Consider the following 19926-nt stretch of genomic DNA (forward strand, 5'->3'; position numbering starts at 1 on the left):
CAAAATCCCCCCCCTCGACCTGCTGGTCACCCTGCTTGGGATGCAGCCCAGGGCACGGTTGGCTTTCTGGGCTGCCAGCGCACGTTGCCGGGTCATATCCAATTTTTCATCCACTGCTATCCCGAAGTCCTCTGCAGGGCTGCTCACAATCCATTCGTTGCTGATTGTGTGGTTCCTGTATTCACAGTTGTGTTCCGAGGGAAACAAGGAATGATTTTTAACATTGGGTTTTTCTCATTTTTCTTTTTTTAACTCTCTTTCAGAATTCTCCACTCTACCAGTATCTGCAGGATTTGGGACACACAGATTTTGAAGTATGTTCATCTGTGTCGCAGAAGGCAGAGCAATGTGCAGCAGCGGAAAGCCAAAAAGAGCGGACTGTGCATGCTGCCCAGAAAGTGAGCGCTCTCCCGTTCCTGAGTATTTATCTTCTCGATAGAGAACCACGTTACTTCACCAATAGGCAAAATCAGAGGGAACAAAGATAAATCTCTTACTTTATTTTAAAAAAAAAAAAAAAAAAAAAACACCCACAAAAAAAAAACCCAGCCAGTTGTCATATTTTATCTGCATGGTTTGTCAGTGTTGTTTGGAGTGTTTCTTTGCACTTACGTAAGCTAGGGAAGCAAGAAACTTTGATAATGAATTTTTTGAGTGTTGTAGATTATTTTATTTACTGGATATTATTATGTTAGCTTAGCATGACATTCTGGGAATAAAACCTGTAATTTTCTGGAGCTAAATATTTATAGATCCCAGCCCTTCTCAGGCATTCAGTTGCTAAATATCACTTACTCTGTGACAAAACATATTAAAAAAGAGGATTTCTGGGAAGTATAAATACAATAACTGATCTGAATGAGATAGTAGAACTGTGCTTAGATTATGGCAATTTACTAACGGTAACAGCTGACAAGGATTATCAACTGATTAACTCAGACATTTCTCTGTCATTTTAAGTAAAGGCTTGTGGATTTTTTTTTAAACATTTTTGTATTAAAATTATGCTTGGGAATTTGGCCATTTAACACCTACTACAGCCTACACATTTTTTGTTTTCCGTATTAAAAATCAATGGTATTTTACTGTTGTTGGTAGTGTACAGGCAATGTGACTCAGATGAGGAGCTGTAGTGTGGGTGAGGAAAATCCTCTTTTGAGGCAGTTAATGTAGGAATCTCTTCGCAACAAGTATATTGAAAATTCAGTAGTCAGTCTGTCTTCTCCTTAGCACCAAGGTGGAGCATGCAAAGAGCAGTTATTTTCTGCCTACCTCTTCCACTTCCACAGTGGAGAGTTCAATTTTCAGTGGCCACGCTCCAACTATATGTTAAGCCAGGAGGAAAAAGAGGTCTCCATGCAGACTTCTGTGTCTTGGCCACTGCGGGCTGAGGTGGGCAGCACCTCACACGTAAGAACTCAAACAAAGCATTCACAGGTCAATGCGTTGCCTCTGAAGAATTACCGTTTCTTTCTCCTCTTTCTCCACTATCTATGGTAGTTTCCATCTTTGTGCACCTTAGGTCATCTGATTCTTGTCTGCCATGGCTTTTAACCTTCTGCTGGAGCTCTGTTTTCCTGTTGTTCATTCCTACTTTATACCTCTTCAGCCATCTTCAAATCAGAGGTTCACAACCCTTTTCCTCTTGTTTGTAACCTCTGCTGCTTCACAGTGTTCCACACTCCCTGTTAGCTGGCAGAGAACTGAGGAGAACATCCTATTTTTCCCAAACACAGACAATATGATATGAGTGGCCGTGAGATCTCCAGAAGGTCTCCCTGCAGGCTTTGGTGGATGGAGGATCATGTGGCAAATGAGAAGAGATGATGCTTTTCTTAGGATCTATTCTCAAGCAATGCCATCTTGACATATACCTCCTACTCAGTTCTGAGATGTTTCAAGGAATTAGTCAAGTGTTAGTCAGTTAGTTAGGCTTTACTTCAACAAGATTTTTTCAGTTTTGTACATGTCCTTTTGTTCCTCCTTTGTTTTGGGTTAGAAGTGTTCTTTTCTTGTGGGATTTTTAATCTATTCCACTCTGTTTAGGATCTTAGGTGGGGTAGAATTCCTAAGTGTATGAATTGATGTGGATAACATCAGTCAGGTTTTTTCTGATCTGAGGGAAGAATATGTGGGTTTTGAAATGCTTGCAGTAGTATGGTGTACTTGGAAGGACTGACATGCAGAGTTTTTGAAGTGGGAATTTAGAAGTTGCAGTGTGAAGCTTGTTTTTCAGAGAAGTGTTGATTGGTCATATTTTCATATCATGATATTCATTTCAGCCACTCTCCGTATGGACTATATAAGCTTCCTCACACACTCATTAGTCTGTTCGAAAAGACAGAATAATAAAACATGAAACATTTTGCTTTTGTCTTCAGTCCTGTTGGAGTCTATCTTGATGGCTAGATTGGTCATAGTTTGTATTTACCAGGTGCACTGTGCGCTTTGCTTCGTGGCTGTGATCGCCAGTTTCTGAGACTTGTAGTCCTGTGGAAGGTTGCCGTGTCTCCCTTCTCTCATGCCCCACTTTCTGATCAAAGATGACCATGTAGAGAAGAGGCAGGCTGCACATCCCTTGAGCAGACCAGTAAGTACCACAGCATCCCCAGCACACGGATTAGACAGAGCCTCTAAAAAATAATCGTGCTATAATAAGAATCCCTAAGTTTAGTACTGTTCAGCCATGTTCTTGTAGAGTTTGCACCTTTTCAAAGAGTTCAGCAATCATGTAGAAAAGAATTACGAAGGAGCTTCATACAGAACTCCAGTCATGTGTGCTGAGGATTTGTGAGCCCGAGGAACAGATTAACCGAGGCGGGGAGCAGAAGTGATTGTGGCAGTGTCTCCATGCTTCCTTGGCTGGTTTCTCTAGTGTAAGATTATTTTAAATTTAACGAATAAATTTATTTCTGTTTACTGTATGTGGATAGCTATTGCATTTGTAATAATTATTGCTTCCCTCAGTGGTCACAAGGCAAGGCTGAATTTAATTGAGGGTTTAACTCACAATTTTTTATACTTTAATTTAAACTACCTTTAAAGTATTCAAGGCAATTTTAGGTCCTTTACCCTTACTTTTCAGAATTGTCAGCTGGCACTCACCATCACCCTCAAGAAACCATCTGAAAATATATTTTCCATTTAAAGCTATTGGCAGTTTTGTGGTACATTTACATTGAAGATACCTATTCTGGCTTAGTGCAGGAAGACTTTAATTAAACGACTGTTAATTAAAAATTGGGGTGACATATTTAATTGGCTGATTACCTGTTCATTACTATGAAGTAATGCATTGCACAGACTATCGCTTGTTAGCAGCATTACTTTATTTTGTATAATTGCTTTTGTGGAAGTCAGTAAAGCAGTATGATGCTGTGTCCATATATAATTTCCACCAAATTTAATACAAAAGTGCTGTGGGGTTAAGAACCTCAAAAGTATTAAGATATACTGCTTTTAAAAGCCTCAAGTAGTCCATTTTTCCCCTCCCTTCCCCTCAAGCATTTTACACTGAATTTTATTGAGTTGGGAGCAAGTCCTCCAGTATTGTGTCAGATGTAGAAGTAATTCGTCATGGTTTGCCTTGCAACTTGAAGGGAGTGGGTGCATGAAAATGGGCTGTCCATTTCTTACAAATAGTAGGATGACATTCACATTGTCTCATCTCTGTCTAGACAAGGATACATAGTAGAAATAAGGAAGAAACCTGTGTGTAATTTCTAGTGATAAAATGTCATAGGTTCTTCCTGCTGCTGTTCCGATAGAAATTCAGGAACATTAACACTTTTTTTTTTTTGTAATCTGGTATCAGAAGGTCTGATTTCGTCATTTGATTTCTGTGTCCCGTTTTGGTAGGGTGTCTCAAGATGAAAGAGAATGAGGGAGAAGCAGCTGGCCACACATTTAAAGAAGTAGACTGGATTTAGGAGGATCTGAGGCTTTGTTGCAACTTTTGTATGACATACAGGCAAATCTTTTACATTCCCATCCAATCATTTCCTCAATTTTACATAAGACTAGAATTATCACTTCCCTTCTCTCGGCCTTCGCTGGCCTAGACTACTGAAATTATAAGATGTCTGGGAAACAAATGGTTTCTGAGTTCTGAATATGTACCTACCCACAGACCTACTATAAAATGATGTTAGTTGAGGCTTAGCGTAATGCAAAATATAATTACAGGGAGTAGGTGATGTTCCATGCTGACTTATGCCTAGCATCTGTGTATCGTTTTCCTTCTGTTCTGAAAAGCAAGTTTACAAATGCCTTAACACTTTAGTAAAATAAAAGTAAAAAAGCTGCAGTATTGCTTTGTCTTTGAGTTGAGATTGCGTTCTCCTCTTGTATTCAGTCAAGTAGGAACTCTGCGCAGATACAATCTGACACGTAGCAAGATTTTGGCAAGGTAAGGATCTAGTTTGGGATGTTCAGGGACTGAAAAAACAAATCGGGCAAAAAAAAAGAGGTTCCTAGTGACTGATAAAAACATTGCTGCAGTGTCTTGCTGTCCTGCCAAGCAGAGCGTATGGTTCAGGCTTAACGAAAGGCAGAGGCATCAGTTGAATTTGAAGCACATCTTAAATAGTTCTCTGTGTGTGTGGTTTTGGTGGGTTTTTTAAATCAGAACATGGTCTTCATGACCATTGAGCTGAAAAACTGTAAAGGTGCCTCAAGGTTGTGTTCTGAGGGCTGATGAAATGCCAAGCTCCCATCTGGGGGAGTACAGAGATGTGATTTAGCGTGGTAATTATAGGTGCGGTGTTCCTGGCTGTGCCAATCTCTGGAGAAAGTTACAGCTAAAGTTCTGGTCTCATGATCACTTGGTACTCAAAAGCACTGTTTGCAAGAGCTGCTCCTAGACCTGTTTTCTGGAATTAAATCCTGTTTGGGTAATTCTGCTTGATCTTTAAGGAATGTATTTCTTCCCATTTAGATTTTTCCTTTCTCAGTCATTTTCCTAGACTGCTGTGCATATCTGAATGTTTAAATTGATTATACTGTCACACCTTATCCCATCTTAGATGTGATAATATTTCATGGCTAGAACAGGGCTGGTGCTGGAGGCAGGTACTGAGGATTGTGTTGGGGCTAGCCCTCAGTACCTGTGTGGGTGACCCGATATGGAAAGGCAGAGGGACCAGTCCTTTGCCTTTGTCTAGGGCTCCCACCCACTTCATGTTGGCTCTGGGTAGCTGGAAGGTATTCAATAAGTAACATTATCTTCTTTCTGAAGTGCACAGAATTGAAAGGTGCCAATGTGAACGATGATATTTTAGATGCCTGCTGGTTTGCCATTTCAGGTTCATCCTGTACAAAAGAGAAATAGTCCTAAGAATTTTGTTTTAGATTCAAATGAATGTACCTCAAATGTGCGTGTCCTATGCTTTTTTTTTTTTTAAGATGTTAGGAGTTACACATATTTGTTATTCAGTTTACAGAGAGTTTGACTGAGTGGTGTTTTAAAGTTGTAAGAATACTCCAGAAGCATTGGCAACATGACCTGACTTGTGTGTTGATGAAAGTTGTTTTACATGTCAGTAACACTCCCAGTGGGAATGCAGACTATGAGACACTATTCCAAGGATCTGAATAATTTAGTGTGTTACTGTACTCCACTGGGTCACAGCCCAAGACCGTGGGTTGTCTTGTTTTGTGTTTTCAAGCACTGACATGCCTGTTGAGTGTTTATGCAAGCTCAGATTTTTATTTTTAAACTAAAACATGGAAAATAAACCAAAAGATTACTTACATAGCACACTAGTATGGGTTTTTTTTCAGTAATTCCACAGTCTAGTTTAGTCAGCTGGTAGCAGTTTAAAATTATCCTCGGTGTAGGTTTAAATGTTCATGATAAAAACCCAAAGGCTTATGAAGGCTAAGCAGCTGAAGATGATAGGCTCCAAATAATTTAATACTTTAAATAGTAAATGAACAATTCTTTCTGTACTCTGCTTTCAGAGTACAGGGGAAAGTACTTCTGAATGAAACATCTGTCTGCAACTCAAATGCAGAACAAGAACCTTTGTTTATTTAATCTTAGTTTTCTACAAATTTTAATTGGAAAATTTTGGTTATTTTGCGCCACTTGAGGATAACCTAGTGCTGCAGCTTGTGACACTCTCCTCTTCCAACTTCTGTCAGTGCCCTTGAGCAACATCAAAATACAATCACTTGGATTTATTCCATAGTCTAAGAAGTGTGGATTGCTGGGGTAACTCCCCCTAATAAGCCACGATGACGCCTGTGTATCGGGAAGAACTCTCATTATGAAACCCCTATTGATTGTCTCTCTGCGGACCTAAAACCACTTCCTTTTGGTGTAGGTCTGCAATTCTACCTGTACACAGAAAGATGAGACAGAAGTAAAGAAAAACTTGAGTTAGGTTACCTAAACGGACGCCAAAGTAAGTTATTTCAAAAATCGTTGAAGCATAAGGGCTTTAAGGTGACAATTTCTGATGTTACTCAAAGCTCTTCTGCCCTGGCTTGTTGCACCAAACTTGTGTCGCGCTGCCGTTCAGAGGGCTGTCAGGCTGATCACAGGGCTAACCGCAAAGCTCCAAGCTCCTGTTGCTTGGTTTTACTCTTTTATTTCCCACCTTATAGTTGGGGGGAAAAAAAAAGAAAAACCCAAGAGGGGAGAAAAAAAGAAAAAAAAAAAAACCCAAGAGGGAGAAATGGAAGCAGCTGATTTAATGCATAAACCTTTTATACGTTAAGCTCTTATCATCTGTTCGGATATTTATTTTTTTTTATTTTGAAACAGTATGCCACAAAATGTAAGTGCTCTGCAATTAATTTTTTTTCGCATACATTTCATTTGATTGTATTACATGTCAGCAGTCTGACGATTAAGAGGTAGGGCCTCAGAATTCATGAAATATATGTAAATAAATATTTTGAAAAATATTTCCTGTCAACTCAGTCTGAGGAAAGTAGATATACAGTGTGTGTCAAAAACTCCTTTTTTTTTTTTTTTCATTGAATGGCTGCAGAGTGAAGCAAAATCATGCATCTATTTAATTGCAATCTTTCATGCATCGTATTTTGGGAAGATACATGAGTAAAATGATGCGATGACCAAGAGAGAGTCCCTCTAACTGGTGACGTTCGAAGTTGTGTTTACAGCTCAGATCAAAGTGTCGATCTAGGTTGCATGGGATGCAGGATGGAGACAAAGTACCTGATAGCACACACGGGTTGGGACAGGGAGTTTCTGGGACGGTTCCTCCTCTTACAGTCACTCTTCCCTCTCTCTGTTCACGACTTCTCCGGAGCCTTGTCCTCCGGCTGCGGTGGTCAGACCCGGAGAAGAACAACCTCTCCTTGGCATTTCCTTTTCTTCAGTCCCTGTCAGCCATTTCACTTCACTGCTTTTTTTTCTCTCCTCAAGGGAAGAGAATAGTAGTTGCCAACTTGAGATCAAACTAATGCTAGCTGTAGTTATTTTTAACAGTACAACATAACAATCCATTATGCTCCAACTAGGTGGGGTTACCGAAAGCTTTATTTCAGGCTCTTGTGTGCAGGCAAACTGACGGGAAGCAGATGTCCCCTTAGCGTACTCTGAAGTTAGGCCAGACACAGTAAGCAAAACTTCCTTATAGGTACTTGAGGCTGAGTTAACAAGAAAAGCAAATGCAGAAATAAAGGAATTGTCTGTTGTTATTTATGTGGGTTTGGCTTTGGGTTTTTTTTTAATTGGAGTAATTTCTGTTCCCTTCAGCAAGGCATCCTGTCAAAACTAGTTGAGTTCTTTAGAAGTTGGTTTCCTTTTCCACAGTATAAGAAAAACGATGACATACTTCACCGACTGGTAAGTGATCACTTTTTTTTTTTCCATTTCCTCTCCTAATCCACAAGTCTTCCTCACCTCTGTACCTCATCCTCTGAGTGCTATCTTTGATCTGCATTGTTGGTTTTGGCTCCAAGAGTTTTACTTATTCTTCAGATAATATTGATTCTGGTTTTTCAGAGTTACTGTGCCAGGCAAATTAGTCACACAAGAACAGGAACAATATCAGTAGGTAGATTGAAGATGTTCAAAAGATGGAAGAGAAATTAAAGTAAAAGGTGTGAAAAATTAAAGAAATTCTTGAGAGCTGAAAGGAGTTAGCTACACTGGAGGTTGCCTCCTTTGGTGGAAGGCAGCGTGGAGATGCTAGCTGAGAAAGTCCGTATGTTGCAGCCTAGTGCCTTGGGGACACAGGTCAAGAGAGAAGGCTTTAGAACTTCATCTGAGTGTTGCTTCACCCTCTGTTTCAGCTCATTAGCTCGGGTGCAGGACCACCGCCGTGCAGCTGTGCTCCCCCTGCACCCATCCTGCCCTATTTGTTTCTGCACCGCTGTCCACAGTGCTTCGGCATTTGGGAAAAGCAAAGCAAACTAAGGCACCTCCGTTCTAATGCTTCAGGGCGGTGTTAGGCGTTAAGAGCAGATGACATCTGTGTAGTGGTCTGGCTGCAGGGGGAGGCCAGAACAGTTCTCTGTACCACCTCTGTGCTCTCATTGCAGCAGGTCGGGTGTCCGTCTGCCTCACCAGAAGTTGTATTCTCCTACCTCTGGAGCCTGCAGGAACTTTTAGGGTCCAGGTCAGCCTGCGTGGGGTAGACCTCTGAAGGGTGATAGTTCTACCCCAGATAGTTAAAAATAGTTTTATGCTGCCTTTACACCATGGCAGGGGGGTTGGAACTAGATGACCTTTAAGGTCCCTTCCAACCAAAGCATTCTATGATTGTATGATTCTCTGCAGCACCACTTTCTAGCCAGGTCAGTCTCTAGCCGGAGCTTGTCTGAGATCTGCTTTAACTTGCACCCACCTGCTTCAGGTTCCTAGTCTGGCTTGCAAATGTCACATTAGTTAGACTGTTCCAGAATCTAAAAGTTAGAATATTAATTTATTTTTCTCTCCTATGGCGTAGGGATGATGTCTTCAAATGTAGCTTGAAAAGAAAATGTTGAGCAACATGAGAAGTTAGGAGTTTCCATTTCTCAGAGAGTTCTGCCGAGTCCAATTGCTCTCTCTTCTCCCTTATCTCAAGAGGACAAAATTTCCTCTGAAACCTCTCATTAGTGGTCTTTGGTTGTCTTTTTTTCTTCCTCCCTCTTCCCCTATGAATCAAAAGTATTATCTTAACAGCTTTTTTTTAGCCTTACTTTCTTGCGATGGAGACACAACCAAAGAATATGGAAAACATGTTTCTCCAGCTGCATGCTACAGTAGAGTACTGGAACGACACAGGATGTGTCAGAGGAGGACAGAGTTTCCTCTTGCACACAGTCCTGAAACAAATGTTTTCCATTAGAAAGTAAAATGCAAGTTATCTGAAGTAACATCAACGTATGGAATTAAAGTTTTGACTAGCCATCTTATGGTTTCATAAAGAATCTCAGTCCGTCAATGACCGAACTAAACAGATTTTGTACTGTGAAATGTCATATTTGTGTTAACAGCTTCTATTAGAGGGTTTTCAGAAATATTCTCCTTTCCCTCCTGTAATCTAGCTAGATGCAAAGATGCACGTGTTCAGTGTTTGTTGGGTTTTGTTATGACATTCTTAACTTGGAGTGTGTTGTAATTATAGTTTGGTGCAGTATGCAGATTAAAATTTCAGGGGGCTTCTCTGATGGATGTATTTGTCTTCAAGAGCTGTGCATATGTCTTGAAGAGCGATAGTTGTAAGGAAAAAGATAGCAAATGCTGATCATGGCATCAAATCCATAAGTAAGTAACTCCCTGAAGTTTGCTTGGAGTTTAGCAAGTGTGAGGTCTTCAGAGTCCCATGCTGTTTCATTTTTGGATCGAGTTCCCTTGGGAAAGGCACAGAATCCTGCAGGAGAGGACTTCACTGCCATGGCTCAGGGCTTGAGTCCAGTGCATTGACCCAACTGTTCTTAAGTGTCCAAGGTGACTTTTTATTGACTAGTTTGTAATATCTCTCTCTTTCTAATTTTTATTTGTTTGTTAATGACACAAATTACATCATGACATAAAAAAAAAAAGTGTTTGCTGTTTTATTAATGATCTTCTAATAGATACAGTACATCTCTGATTCTTACACAAATATATTGGCATAATCTGTGGCATGTTTCCAGGTATTGTTACTATCTAGGTCAGATCACAAAGTCAGCGCAATGCATCCTGCAAGTCTGAATTGTTAGGTAGTATGTGAGTTTTTAAAGTTAAGCAAATTTAATAAAAATGAAGTAGCTACTTGTGATATATCTGAAACATTCTTGTAGTCTTTGGGAACAGATTGTTGTCAGTAAAGTGTAGAGTGTCTGGGTGTTTCCCTTGTTCTGCTAACTCAATTTTAAGAATTTACATATTCTTTACTAATGCCTGTTTTTTCTCCTGCCTGTTAAGGATGTTGGATTTCGATTTGACACGCTCCGTACCATCCTGCAACAGGAAGTTCTGCTGCAGGAGGATGTGGAACTGATTGAGTTCCTTGACCCCAGTATCCTGTCTGCAGGGCAGTGTAAGCAACAGGAAAACAGACAGCTTCCAACGCTACGCTCCCTAGCAACTCCTAATATTTGGTACTGTACAGAGAATATTTACCACTGTTCACTGAGGAACCAGCAAAAAATATATTGTGTATTCTTTATATGAAATGCAGCAATAAAGTAACTATTTTTTTTTCTCAGATCTTTGAGTCATTGGTCCACTAGTCCCCAAATTTTTATATAGGATGGTTTTTTCCTTGGACCTTTTTATTGAAAGAGTGAGTTTTAATCTGAGATAGCTACATGAACGGGAATGGATACTTCCAAACCCTAATAAATGCTCTAAGGAAGAACTAACATGGTTGATTAATTCATGAATTTCTAAAGCTATACAGTGGTGATTTTGATAAATGAAACATGATTGTGAAGACTGAATTGAAAAGTGTTTTCTTTGCTGTGGTCTTCACAAAATATGTTGGAATGGGGTGTGCAATTTATTTTCAGATGTAGAATACCAGAAGAACAGACTAAAGAATATTTAAGTAAGATGCATTCAAGTCAGCAGAGGCTGGTGAAATTCACTCTAGAATACTGAAGGAGCTAGCTGCAGCAGTGTCTGAACAGCTACCACCTGTATTTGAAAAATAACAAGGATGGTGGGTGTTCTGACCAAGTAACTTGCTCAGAAATGGATAGGAATCAGTAGATAAAAATATATTATAGCACAGCCCAGTGCTATGTTTTAATACATATGTTAGGAAAATAGATAAAAGTATTATAAAGCCACAGCAGGTTAAAACCCCAAACTGTTTAAGTTGTACTATGTTATTATTGATGCTGTCTGTCAAACAAGAACTTTTGAACCAGATTTTTCCAGTGGTTTGTCCTGGTCCTAGCACTATTTGTTGTTTCTTTAAATGTTCAGATGATAAAGTACACTTACAAGATTTGTCAATATTGCTCAGCTTACAGATGACACCAAGTTTGTAAGTGTTTTGGCAGAATGGACTTCAAAAGTAGCTTGGAGAAATATCTTGAAATCAATAGAATAGTCAATAAGGAAAAATCAAATTAAGAAATACAAAGTGGTGAATAATTGGGTAGGCAGGACTACTTCAGAGAGGGATCTGCACATCGTTGCAGAGCATAAATTGAATGTGTCGGCAAATTATTCAATAAAATGGCAGATCTCATCCTGGTGTCCTTGTTATATGCGGGACACGGGGGTTTACTTTTCAGTCTGTTTCCCTAAGCCTTGTGTGAGACTACAGCATCCAGTTTTGGATGCCACACTTGGAGAGGCATAGATAATTTAGAGACAGTCCAGAACAGAACAAGAAGGAGGAGTTTAGAAAATGTAATCTTTCGGAAACATTAAAGAGTGCTAGGATTGTTTGGCCAAGATGGAGAAAATTGAGGTGGGATGGAGCAGTGTTATGATGTGTAGAATGTAGTTAATAAGAAGGTAGTGATCAGTCGTTGTTTATTCTGTTCAGAAAAAGGGAAGGATATGAGGAAAAGGAATGCGATTAATTTACCGATGATTCAGACTGGACTTGGGGGAAATATTTTGAACTCTGAGGATACTAATGAGTTGGAATAGCTACCTGGGTGGGTTGTGGAGGCTCCATTTTCTTCTTCAAACTGTCTGTGAAGATCTGGATTAACCAGAAACTGAAAATGGACAAAGTGAGCTCTTAAATCCCTTCCAGTCTTTCATTGTTGTGATTCATTTTGTGTGGGTTTGATTTTTTTTTTTTCTTAATGTACCAAGGAAGTTAATAGACTGTGTGTCTGTCCTTTTAATTACATATCTGGAATATTTTAACCCTGGACCTTTACTGAAACCTCTCAGTAGCCCTGAAGAGTTAACACTTATAAAACTTGTTAAAATATGACCACAAAACTGTCCAGAAAATAGAAAGCCAGAGATCATGTCTTATTTTAGAAACGGGAAAATATTCCTTGTGAATACTTCCAAAATTAAACATAAGATACGCAGCTTTAAGGGGTGAAGAAAGTGAGTATTTTTCTTTCAAAAAATTCTGGAAAAGTAAAGTTGTTCTGCACCTTGAAGCCCATATCCCATCCATCTCTGTGAAGACTGTCATAAATTGACAAAACTGCAACTATAATACTGTATATGAAACAGGGTGTATTTTCTAGCAGTTACTTATTTTTGCTGAATTTTTCTAGATTAAAATAACAGCTTTATGAAGTTTTTTAAATGTCCTTGAGAAGTAACTGACCTGAGATACTAGTAACTCCGTTCCTTAAGGATTTTCAAAAGCTGCCAAAGTATTTAGAATGATTATTCAAGCCATCTTTATAAAAATGTGTTAAAAACTAGTGGTGTGTTGGTGTCCAATTTAAATGAGTCAGACTCTGGAAAAAATAAAGCTGGCATTACTTGATGGTTTTGTTACCAAAAGAAACATGCCCTTCCCTACTGTACTCTTGAACCTGGAAGTACGGATATTCCAGTTTCTACCCACCCTGGCCTATAATGCTGAGTAGCCAGGTTTTTTTTCTTTTTCTATTTTCTTTTTTTGTTTAAAGTCATATGTGTAAGAAAAACTGACCTTTCAAAGGTACATTTGTCTTCTACTCATGCGATAAAAAAGCCGGCGAAATGTTTCCTTAGAGTCTACCGACCAAGTAATACCATGTACGTATACATCTAAATCTGCCAGGAGGAGTAGTTTTGGGTGTTTACAGCTGCCTTCAGGACTTACATAAAAACCCCATAATAAGATGTCATAATCTCAAATGTAACCAAAAGCTTCCTGATTTTCCCACTTGTTTGACCTCAGGAATCTGTGGTTGATGATACCTTTTGTGTTTGCAGGGATGTGTCGCTGTTCCTTGCCTTTGTAAGTGCACTGCTTATGCTTCCTTCGTGGTGGAAGGAATCATCGTGGCTGCTGTGGGGACTGGTCCTGCTTGTCTATGCAGTCTTTCGAGTGTGGGGCACATGGAGGACAGCCAAGCTGCAAATGTCCCTGCGAAAATACTGTATCCAGCTGGAAGAAACAGTGGCGAATAGCCGAGCTTTTACTAATCTTGTGAGGAAAGCTCTGCGACTTATTCAAGAGACTGAAGTCATTTCCAGAGGATTTACCCTGTGAGTCTATATTTCACTCTATTTAATACACTAATCCATTCAAGCCAGAGGTCTTGTTTCACTGTCTCCCATAACAAGTGGCATTACTGAAAAACATAATACTTAAAGCTTTTTGTTACATAAAACAGTGTTATTACCATTCATACAAAAAGTATGAATTCCAACAATTTAGTGTTAAAACCCTGCATCCTGAAGGAGAATTAAGTCTCACAAAACTTGTATGCCTTTGAAATCTCGTGCTCTGCTAGCAATGTAATACATGAAGAAATGGATTTTGAACTAATTTAGTTAACTATTTTGGGGAGTCATTTAGAGAGTTGGTTGTTTAAGGGTTTTTTTGTATCTTGTATTACCAAATATATGTAAACCTGCAAGTAATTATTCCTATTTTAGAAAACAAGATGGCATGAAAACCATTCTATTTTAATTTAAACATTATCATCTGAAGTAACGAGAACACAGCAATCAGGAAAGACCATCAAAAGTAATTTCCCACCTCAAATAAAGTTTACATTACTCTGTTTTCTCGCATACAATTGTTGAGATGTTCAGATTCTTAAATTATTTACTGCTGAATTTGCCTCTCATCCACTTAAGGGATGTGAAAGTGTTCCTGTTTATTTAGCTCTTGTAGCTATTTGGTAATTTTTGCTTATTTGCTATGTGGAAGGGTGTCAGAACATGTTCAGTGCGTGCAATGATCCCAAAGCCAACAGGCCCGCTTCTGTGCACTCTCATTGCCATGTATGCCTTTCCCTTGTAACAACCTATGGTTAGATACGTACCTGTGCCAGTTAGACTTAAGGTTAAAGGCGGTGGGAAACGCCAACAGCTAAAATCCAGTTGACTTATTTCTAAAAACAATAAAAAATTCCCTTGTGTGCACCAAGAAATTGTTTGTTCATGCCAGACCAACGCTCAGGCACATGTTTTTACACGCAAACTTGAAACTGTAGACTTAACATTTTGAATTAATTTTCTAGCTTGAAATACCTTCAGTATGCTTTATCGAAGAAATGTTTCATTCTCCCTTTGGAATGCATAAGCATGTCTTCAGTCTGCCTAGCTATGTGTTTTGGTTTGTTTTGTTGCTGAAGAAGCATATAGTTAAGCAATAGGCAGTCTTATCTTTGCAAACGGGTTCTTAAAAGAAATTATTGTTAGGGCTTGTCCAAATTACTGATGCGAAAAACATTTGGATTTTTTCCTAAGTTTAAGCAAACGAACTTGTGGTCAATGTCTAAATTGCTGGTGCCTTGTTCTTTTACTACATATCTTAGATAACAGATTAACAAAAAACAGACTGGTCTTTAAGCTGATGCTTGATCTAATAGCCTCTTTACTTAAAACTTTGGCAAGCTTTTCAAAAGACTTTGGAGTATGGATGGAGTGGGAAAAGTCTGACTGTGCCAGCATCCTCATTGGAACAATTGTCCAGTATGAAGAAGTCGGTGCTGTACAGGTTTTGGTTTGGTTTAGCCTGGAGGAGGTTCGAACTCCAGAGTGTCCTTTCCTGCATCCACATGTGCAAGAGATGCTGCTGCACAGGGCACCATAAAATTCTTTGCTTGAGATAGCACTTCATGTATGATCCAAAAAGATAGCTACCCCTTTTTTCTTCCGGAATTTTGCTACAATAAACCGTAGCAGAACCAAGTTTAGTGTGTTCTCCTGTAGTAACCTCATCAAAGTCTTAATGCTTGTTCAGAAAGAGTCACGTGGCAATAGAAGTGGTTGCATCTGAAAAATTAATGCGTATCTTCCTGTGTCAGTTTACATCTTTGAAGGAATGGGATTTCAACCAGGTAGCACAGCATCCTGTTCAGTGGTACATACGCAGCTGTTTTAATAGACCGCTGGCTCAGCGTTGTTTGGACCATGCATTAACCATGTTGTGAATGGAAAGATACCAAAGCTGACATTTAAATAGCACTGAGTTCAGATTTGGGCTAGCTGTACTTAACTAAACTCTGGTATGGCAAGCCTAGGTCTGCAGCTTTGGCCTGAAATTCCCTGTGTTCCACTGCTGGTTTTTTCTCCCCATTGCACCATCCATTGCTATGTTCTTGTAGGCTAATTTACATATGCTTTGAAATATCTATGGCTTTGCTTTGTCCTATCCTATTTGCCCCTTGTTAATTGATATTTGACTGTCTCTATAAATGTTAAATTATTCTTGATGAGGTTTTGGTCAGTTGTCCACAGATTCACTGGTTTACTATTGTGTGGTGGTGACCGCTATATACTTAGCCAATTCAAGCATCATTTTGCCTTCATTCCCCTCCCACCCAAAAAACCCCACAGCAGCCTCTTAGAAAAGGAACTAAGAACCCTGGCAGGCCTCTCTTATATTAGCTGCTCTCAAAGGCACCTGGATATTCTGATTTCAGAATGCCCTTCAGAAGTGTTTAACGCAGCTGTTGGCATTTCACGTATATCTGTATGGTACAAGCTCTGCGATGCAGAGATGGCTGAGACCTCACCGGGGTAGTCTGGATTACAGAAATAGTGTAGCCAAGGTAGGGCAGTGCTCTAATCCGGCAGAACAGCAGCATTTCTGTCTGATTGCTTCATTTGCAATTAGATAAATGAAGCCTGATCACGAGTTGCAGCCTGGAATTTCCACTGGGTAATGAAAGTGTCTCCATTCTCTTGCACGTTATAAAATGAGGACTGTAGGAATACGTAATGAAGGGCCGCAGCAATAAGCAGCAAGGAGTTATTTCCTTGCCTGTCACTGAAATAATTTCTCCAAAATGCTCACTTTCTACTATATTTTAAACTAGAATCAAGCTCTATGGTGTATATAGCATCTGTATAGAACTGCTGTCATGTTGGAGTGCAGTAATAGGTTTTTATTAATATGTCTGTACAAGTTTGTTTAAAGTTGAAAGCCTATTTAAAATTGGCTTGTGAGATTCATGGAGAAAGAAGTCACTGTTCTTTACAAGTAAAATGGATTTGGAGCGGTACGAAAAAGGAAATTCACCTTTAACCTTTTTTTCTTCTTGCTATTTGTGGCTGATACGCAAAACTGGTAACATTTTTAAAGTCCAATTAAAATACATAGAAGACAAATGGAACATTGGGAAGTTAGGGATATGGCATGTCTGGCACATAGACATTTATAGCAAAGTATACTAATTTAAGATTACTGGAATAAAGAGGAATTATTTTATAAAAAACACTGAAACAAGCCTTGCCAGAAGGAAAGTAAATTGTTTTGCTGAATACTGGCAATAGTACATGCTGTGCATGAGTTGTGCTATATTTGTTCTGTATAGGAGCTGGAAATTCTTACATTGCTGTAGCAGAATATAGATTTTTTTTTTTTTATGGTAGAATAATTTTGCTCCTTTTCTTTGAGCCTGCTTCTGACAATTCACCCAGGGCTTGAGTCTACAAACTGATGGGAGAGTTTATCCATAAACACTTCCAGTTGTTACCTTCAAAAGCTAGGGAAGCATTAGAGATCAGCGTGTACAACATTACGTGCTATGTTCCCTAGTGAAATGTATGGCAAGATTAGCATATTAAATTCATATTTAGAAATTGAAATTAACCCCGTTTGGGTTTATTTTATTCAGATTTTAAAGTACTTTATGAGATGTTCTATAAACACTCACATAATTTAATACAGTACACAAATATTTCAGTATGATATTTCAGCTAGCGTATTCAATATACTGTATTATTTGGCATGAATCTCCTTGCGTTAATCATATTTGCCATACTGGTACGGGTCCAGCCTTGCTTACTGGGTGGGCTGCATCGCTTTTCATATTTGACAGTGAAGGCGATAAGCTGTTTCCCATCCCGGTCAATGTGCAGCGTGGTCCAGCTAAGCACAGGCAGTAGGACTGACATTTTTCCAGCAGGGTCAAGTCTGCTGGCCAACGCAGCAACCCACCTCAGCCTTGCCAGGTACCCTGTATACTTTTCCCTTTTGAGTGACTGTGGACATAAAGTCACCTCCTCACCATGCCCTGGGAAAGATGAGAGGAGAAGCAGGCTTCCAGTCCCCAAACAATTCATCACAATTCATCGTCCTGGTCTCCACTCTACGTCTGTTCCTGAGTTGATCCTAGTCAAAACAGTCCCAGCAAGTAGAGAGCACCTAGGCTATTTTCAGGGTCTCAGTCATAGGTTTGGCATCAGACTATATACGAATAGATATAACTGGATGTCAATCTTTTTTTCCTTTTCTACAGCTTAATGTTACGCAGACTTTCACCCAGTTCACAATTCGGTTTATTTCCAGATGAGGCAATTTCTTACAGTTCTAAAGCCATTCCGAAGTATATTCTAATAGGCAAATGGCACAGTTTCTTTTAAATGGTGTATTCACCTGAATGTGTGGACACCAAAATTTATTTTCAAATACGCTTGTATTGTTGCATCCATTTCATGTGTTTACCTGTCAGACTCCCACAAACGCAGCTGTCATTCATTGCATGATGATAAAATCTATGTCACCACTCACATGATACTTCTGTTGACCTAGAGAAGATTCTGCATGGAAAAGATTGAAAGAATATCATGTTTTGCATGAAAACCAATAGTAGCACATTGTTCTGCAAAAATTATTTAAATAACAAATTTGCATATAAAGAGGTATGTGTTAAATATCTCTGTGTTAAAACTTCCGAAGCTTGCAGCGGGGTTGTGATAGTTTTGTATCAGAGATAATGTTATGGCCTGTCTACCCTTAGTGTATCATTTTGGAAAACTTTGGAGAAGACAAATGGCCTCAGGAGTTCTGCCATGGCTCAGATGAGAATGGAATCAGGCTGTCTGCTGAGGAACCCTGGCTGCTTTTCTGAAATTTTGATTAAATATATCATTGATATGATGGAAATTTTTTTTGCTCTCATAGTTACTGAGTGGTTTGAAAAAGTTTTCTAAGTAGTGGAATGAGAAAACTGATGTACTGTCTTTTAAAAATGCTTTAGGACATCTGTACAGTTGTATCACATTTTACTTTTCAAGTTTGCTTGACAGGGTCAGTGCCGCTTGCCCATTTAATAAAGCTGGACAGCATCCTAGTCAGCATCTTATTGGTCTCCGGAAAGCCGTTTATCGATCTGTCAGAGCCAACTTTCGAGCTTCAAGACTGGCTACTCTATACATGCTGAAAAAATATCCTTTTTGTAAAAACTCACGAGTTCAGATGTTCCATGTTACCTACCTGTAATTGTGCTAGTGTTTAGAGTTCATATATCTAGAAACGTACAATTTCTAATTACATATCTAAACAAGATAAAGAAAAGGTAGCATAGTAAATCAGGGCTTATGCTTGGTTTGCAACATTCTTAAAATTTTTGTCGTTTTCTGTACCGTGCCGTGGGAGATGAGAGTCTGTGTGCTGAAAACACTGTCCCAGTCACTGACGCCCATGCCTTTGGTGTAAGTACTGGTAATGTGTTTCAGAGTCCTTCAGAATTTTGTTTTATACTACCTCTTAGCCATCTTTTTTCCTTGCACCAAAATACCCTCTTCTCTGAAGAAGATGGCCTTCCACTCCACATCCCTGTGTTCCAAGGTAAGTTGGTTTCCTGTTTCAGACAAGCTGGGTGAAACTCTGATTACATTAATTAGCCAAAAGGCACATTGAAGAGTGAGGAGTTTCTACTCTGAATCAAAGCAGCACACTTTGTTCAGGTTCCATTTTGTGAAGTGTCATCTGTATTTCTTTGGTGAATTGTATACTTTCTTTAGTGGCATTAGCATTTCAAGAGTTTTTTCTATGTTTATTGTACTTATTGTACTATATAGGAAATAACATCTCTTCACCCCGTATTACAGCAAAAAATAAAACAGTGATGTTCCTGATCTGAAAAAACACATGCAGGGAAACAAAAGCTGATGGTAAAGCGAATGTTGAAAATCTGACATGACAAATTACTTGGTTTGTCTTCCAGGAACATAATATTTGACTAATGTATCTTGCCTGGCAAATGGGTGGATATATAGAGTGATGATGTGTGCACACACAGAGGCACACACAGAGCAAGTGTGTGCGTTCACTTTAAAGGAAACTAGTATTTCTTTGCAAAAGAATAGCTTGTGTACGCATAGGCGTCCTCATTCTGGGCTCAAGACTTCCCTCTCAGCTCTGAGGAATAAGGTGTATTTGCTATGTAAAGAAAGAAAAAAATACTCTGACTGGTTCGGAGACGTTGATAAGGGCAACTGATACCTAGCTGGGAAATAATCAGGAATCACTTCTAAGAACATGGGAATAGAGATCTGAAAAATAGGATCCGTTAGCATGGCCTTCCCAAATATCCTCCCCATGAAGAAAGTCAGTCCAGCGGCGGTTATCGCCGGTGTGTAGATTGTTGCTCCGG

General features: G+C 39.2%; 1 protein-coding gene across 1 annotated transcript in view; it reads left to right on the forward strand.

Moving 5' to 3' along the window:
• Positions 1 to 248: 248 nt before the first annotated feature.
• Positions 249 to 19926, forward strand: part of VEZT (vezatin, adherens junctions transmembrane protein) — a gene marked incomplete at its 5' end in the record, with an annotated part of 42381 nt that continues 22703 nt past the window's right edge. The window contains 5 exons of the mRNA XM_009700266.1: positions 249 to 398; positions 7730 to 7819; positions 10370 to 10545; positions 13301 to 13576; positions 18578 to 18715. Of these exons, the coding sequence (XP_009698568.1) occupies positions 249 to 398; positions 7730 to 7819; positions 10370 to 10545; positions 13301 to 13576; positions 18578 to 18715 (830 nt within the window). The remainder of the gene's footprint in view (positions 399 to 7729; positions 7820 to 10369; positions 10546 to 13300; positions 13577 to 18577; positions 18716 to 19926) is intronic.

The sequence above is a fragment of the Cariama cristata genome, unplaced genomic scaffold, assembly GCF_000690535.1.
Source record: "Cariama cristata isolate BGI_N322 unplaced genomic scaffold, ASM69053v1 scaffold2025, whole genome shotgun sequence".
NCBI classification, from domain to species: Eukaryota; Metazoa; Chordata; class Aves; order Cariamiformes; family Cariamidae; genus Cariama; species Cariama cristata.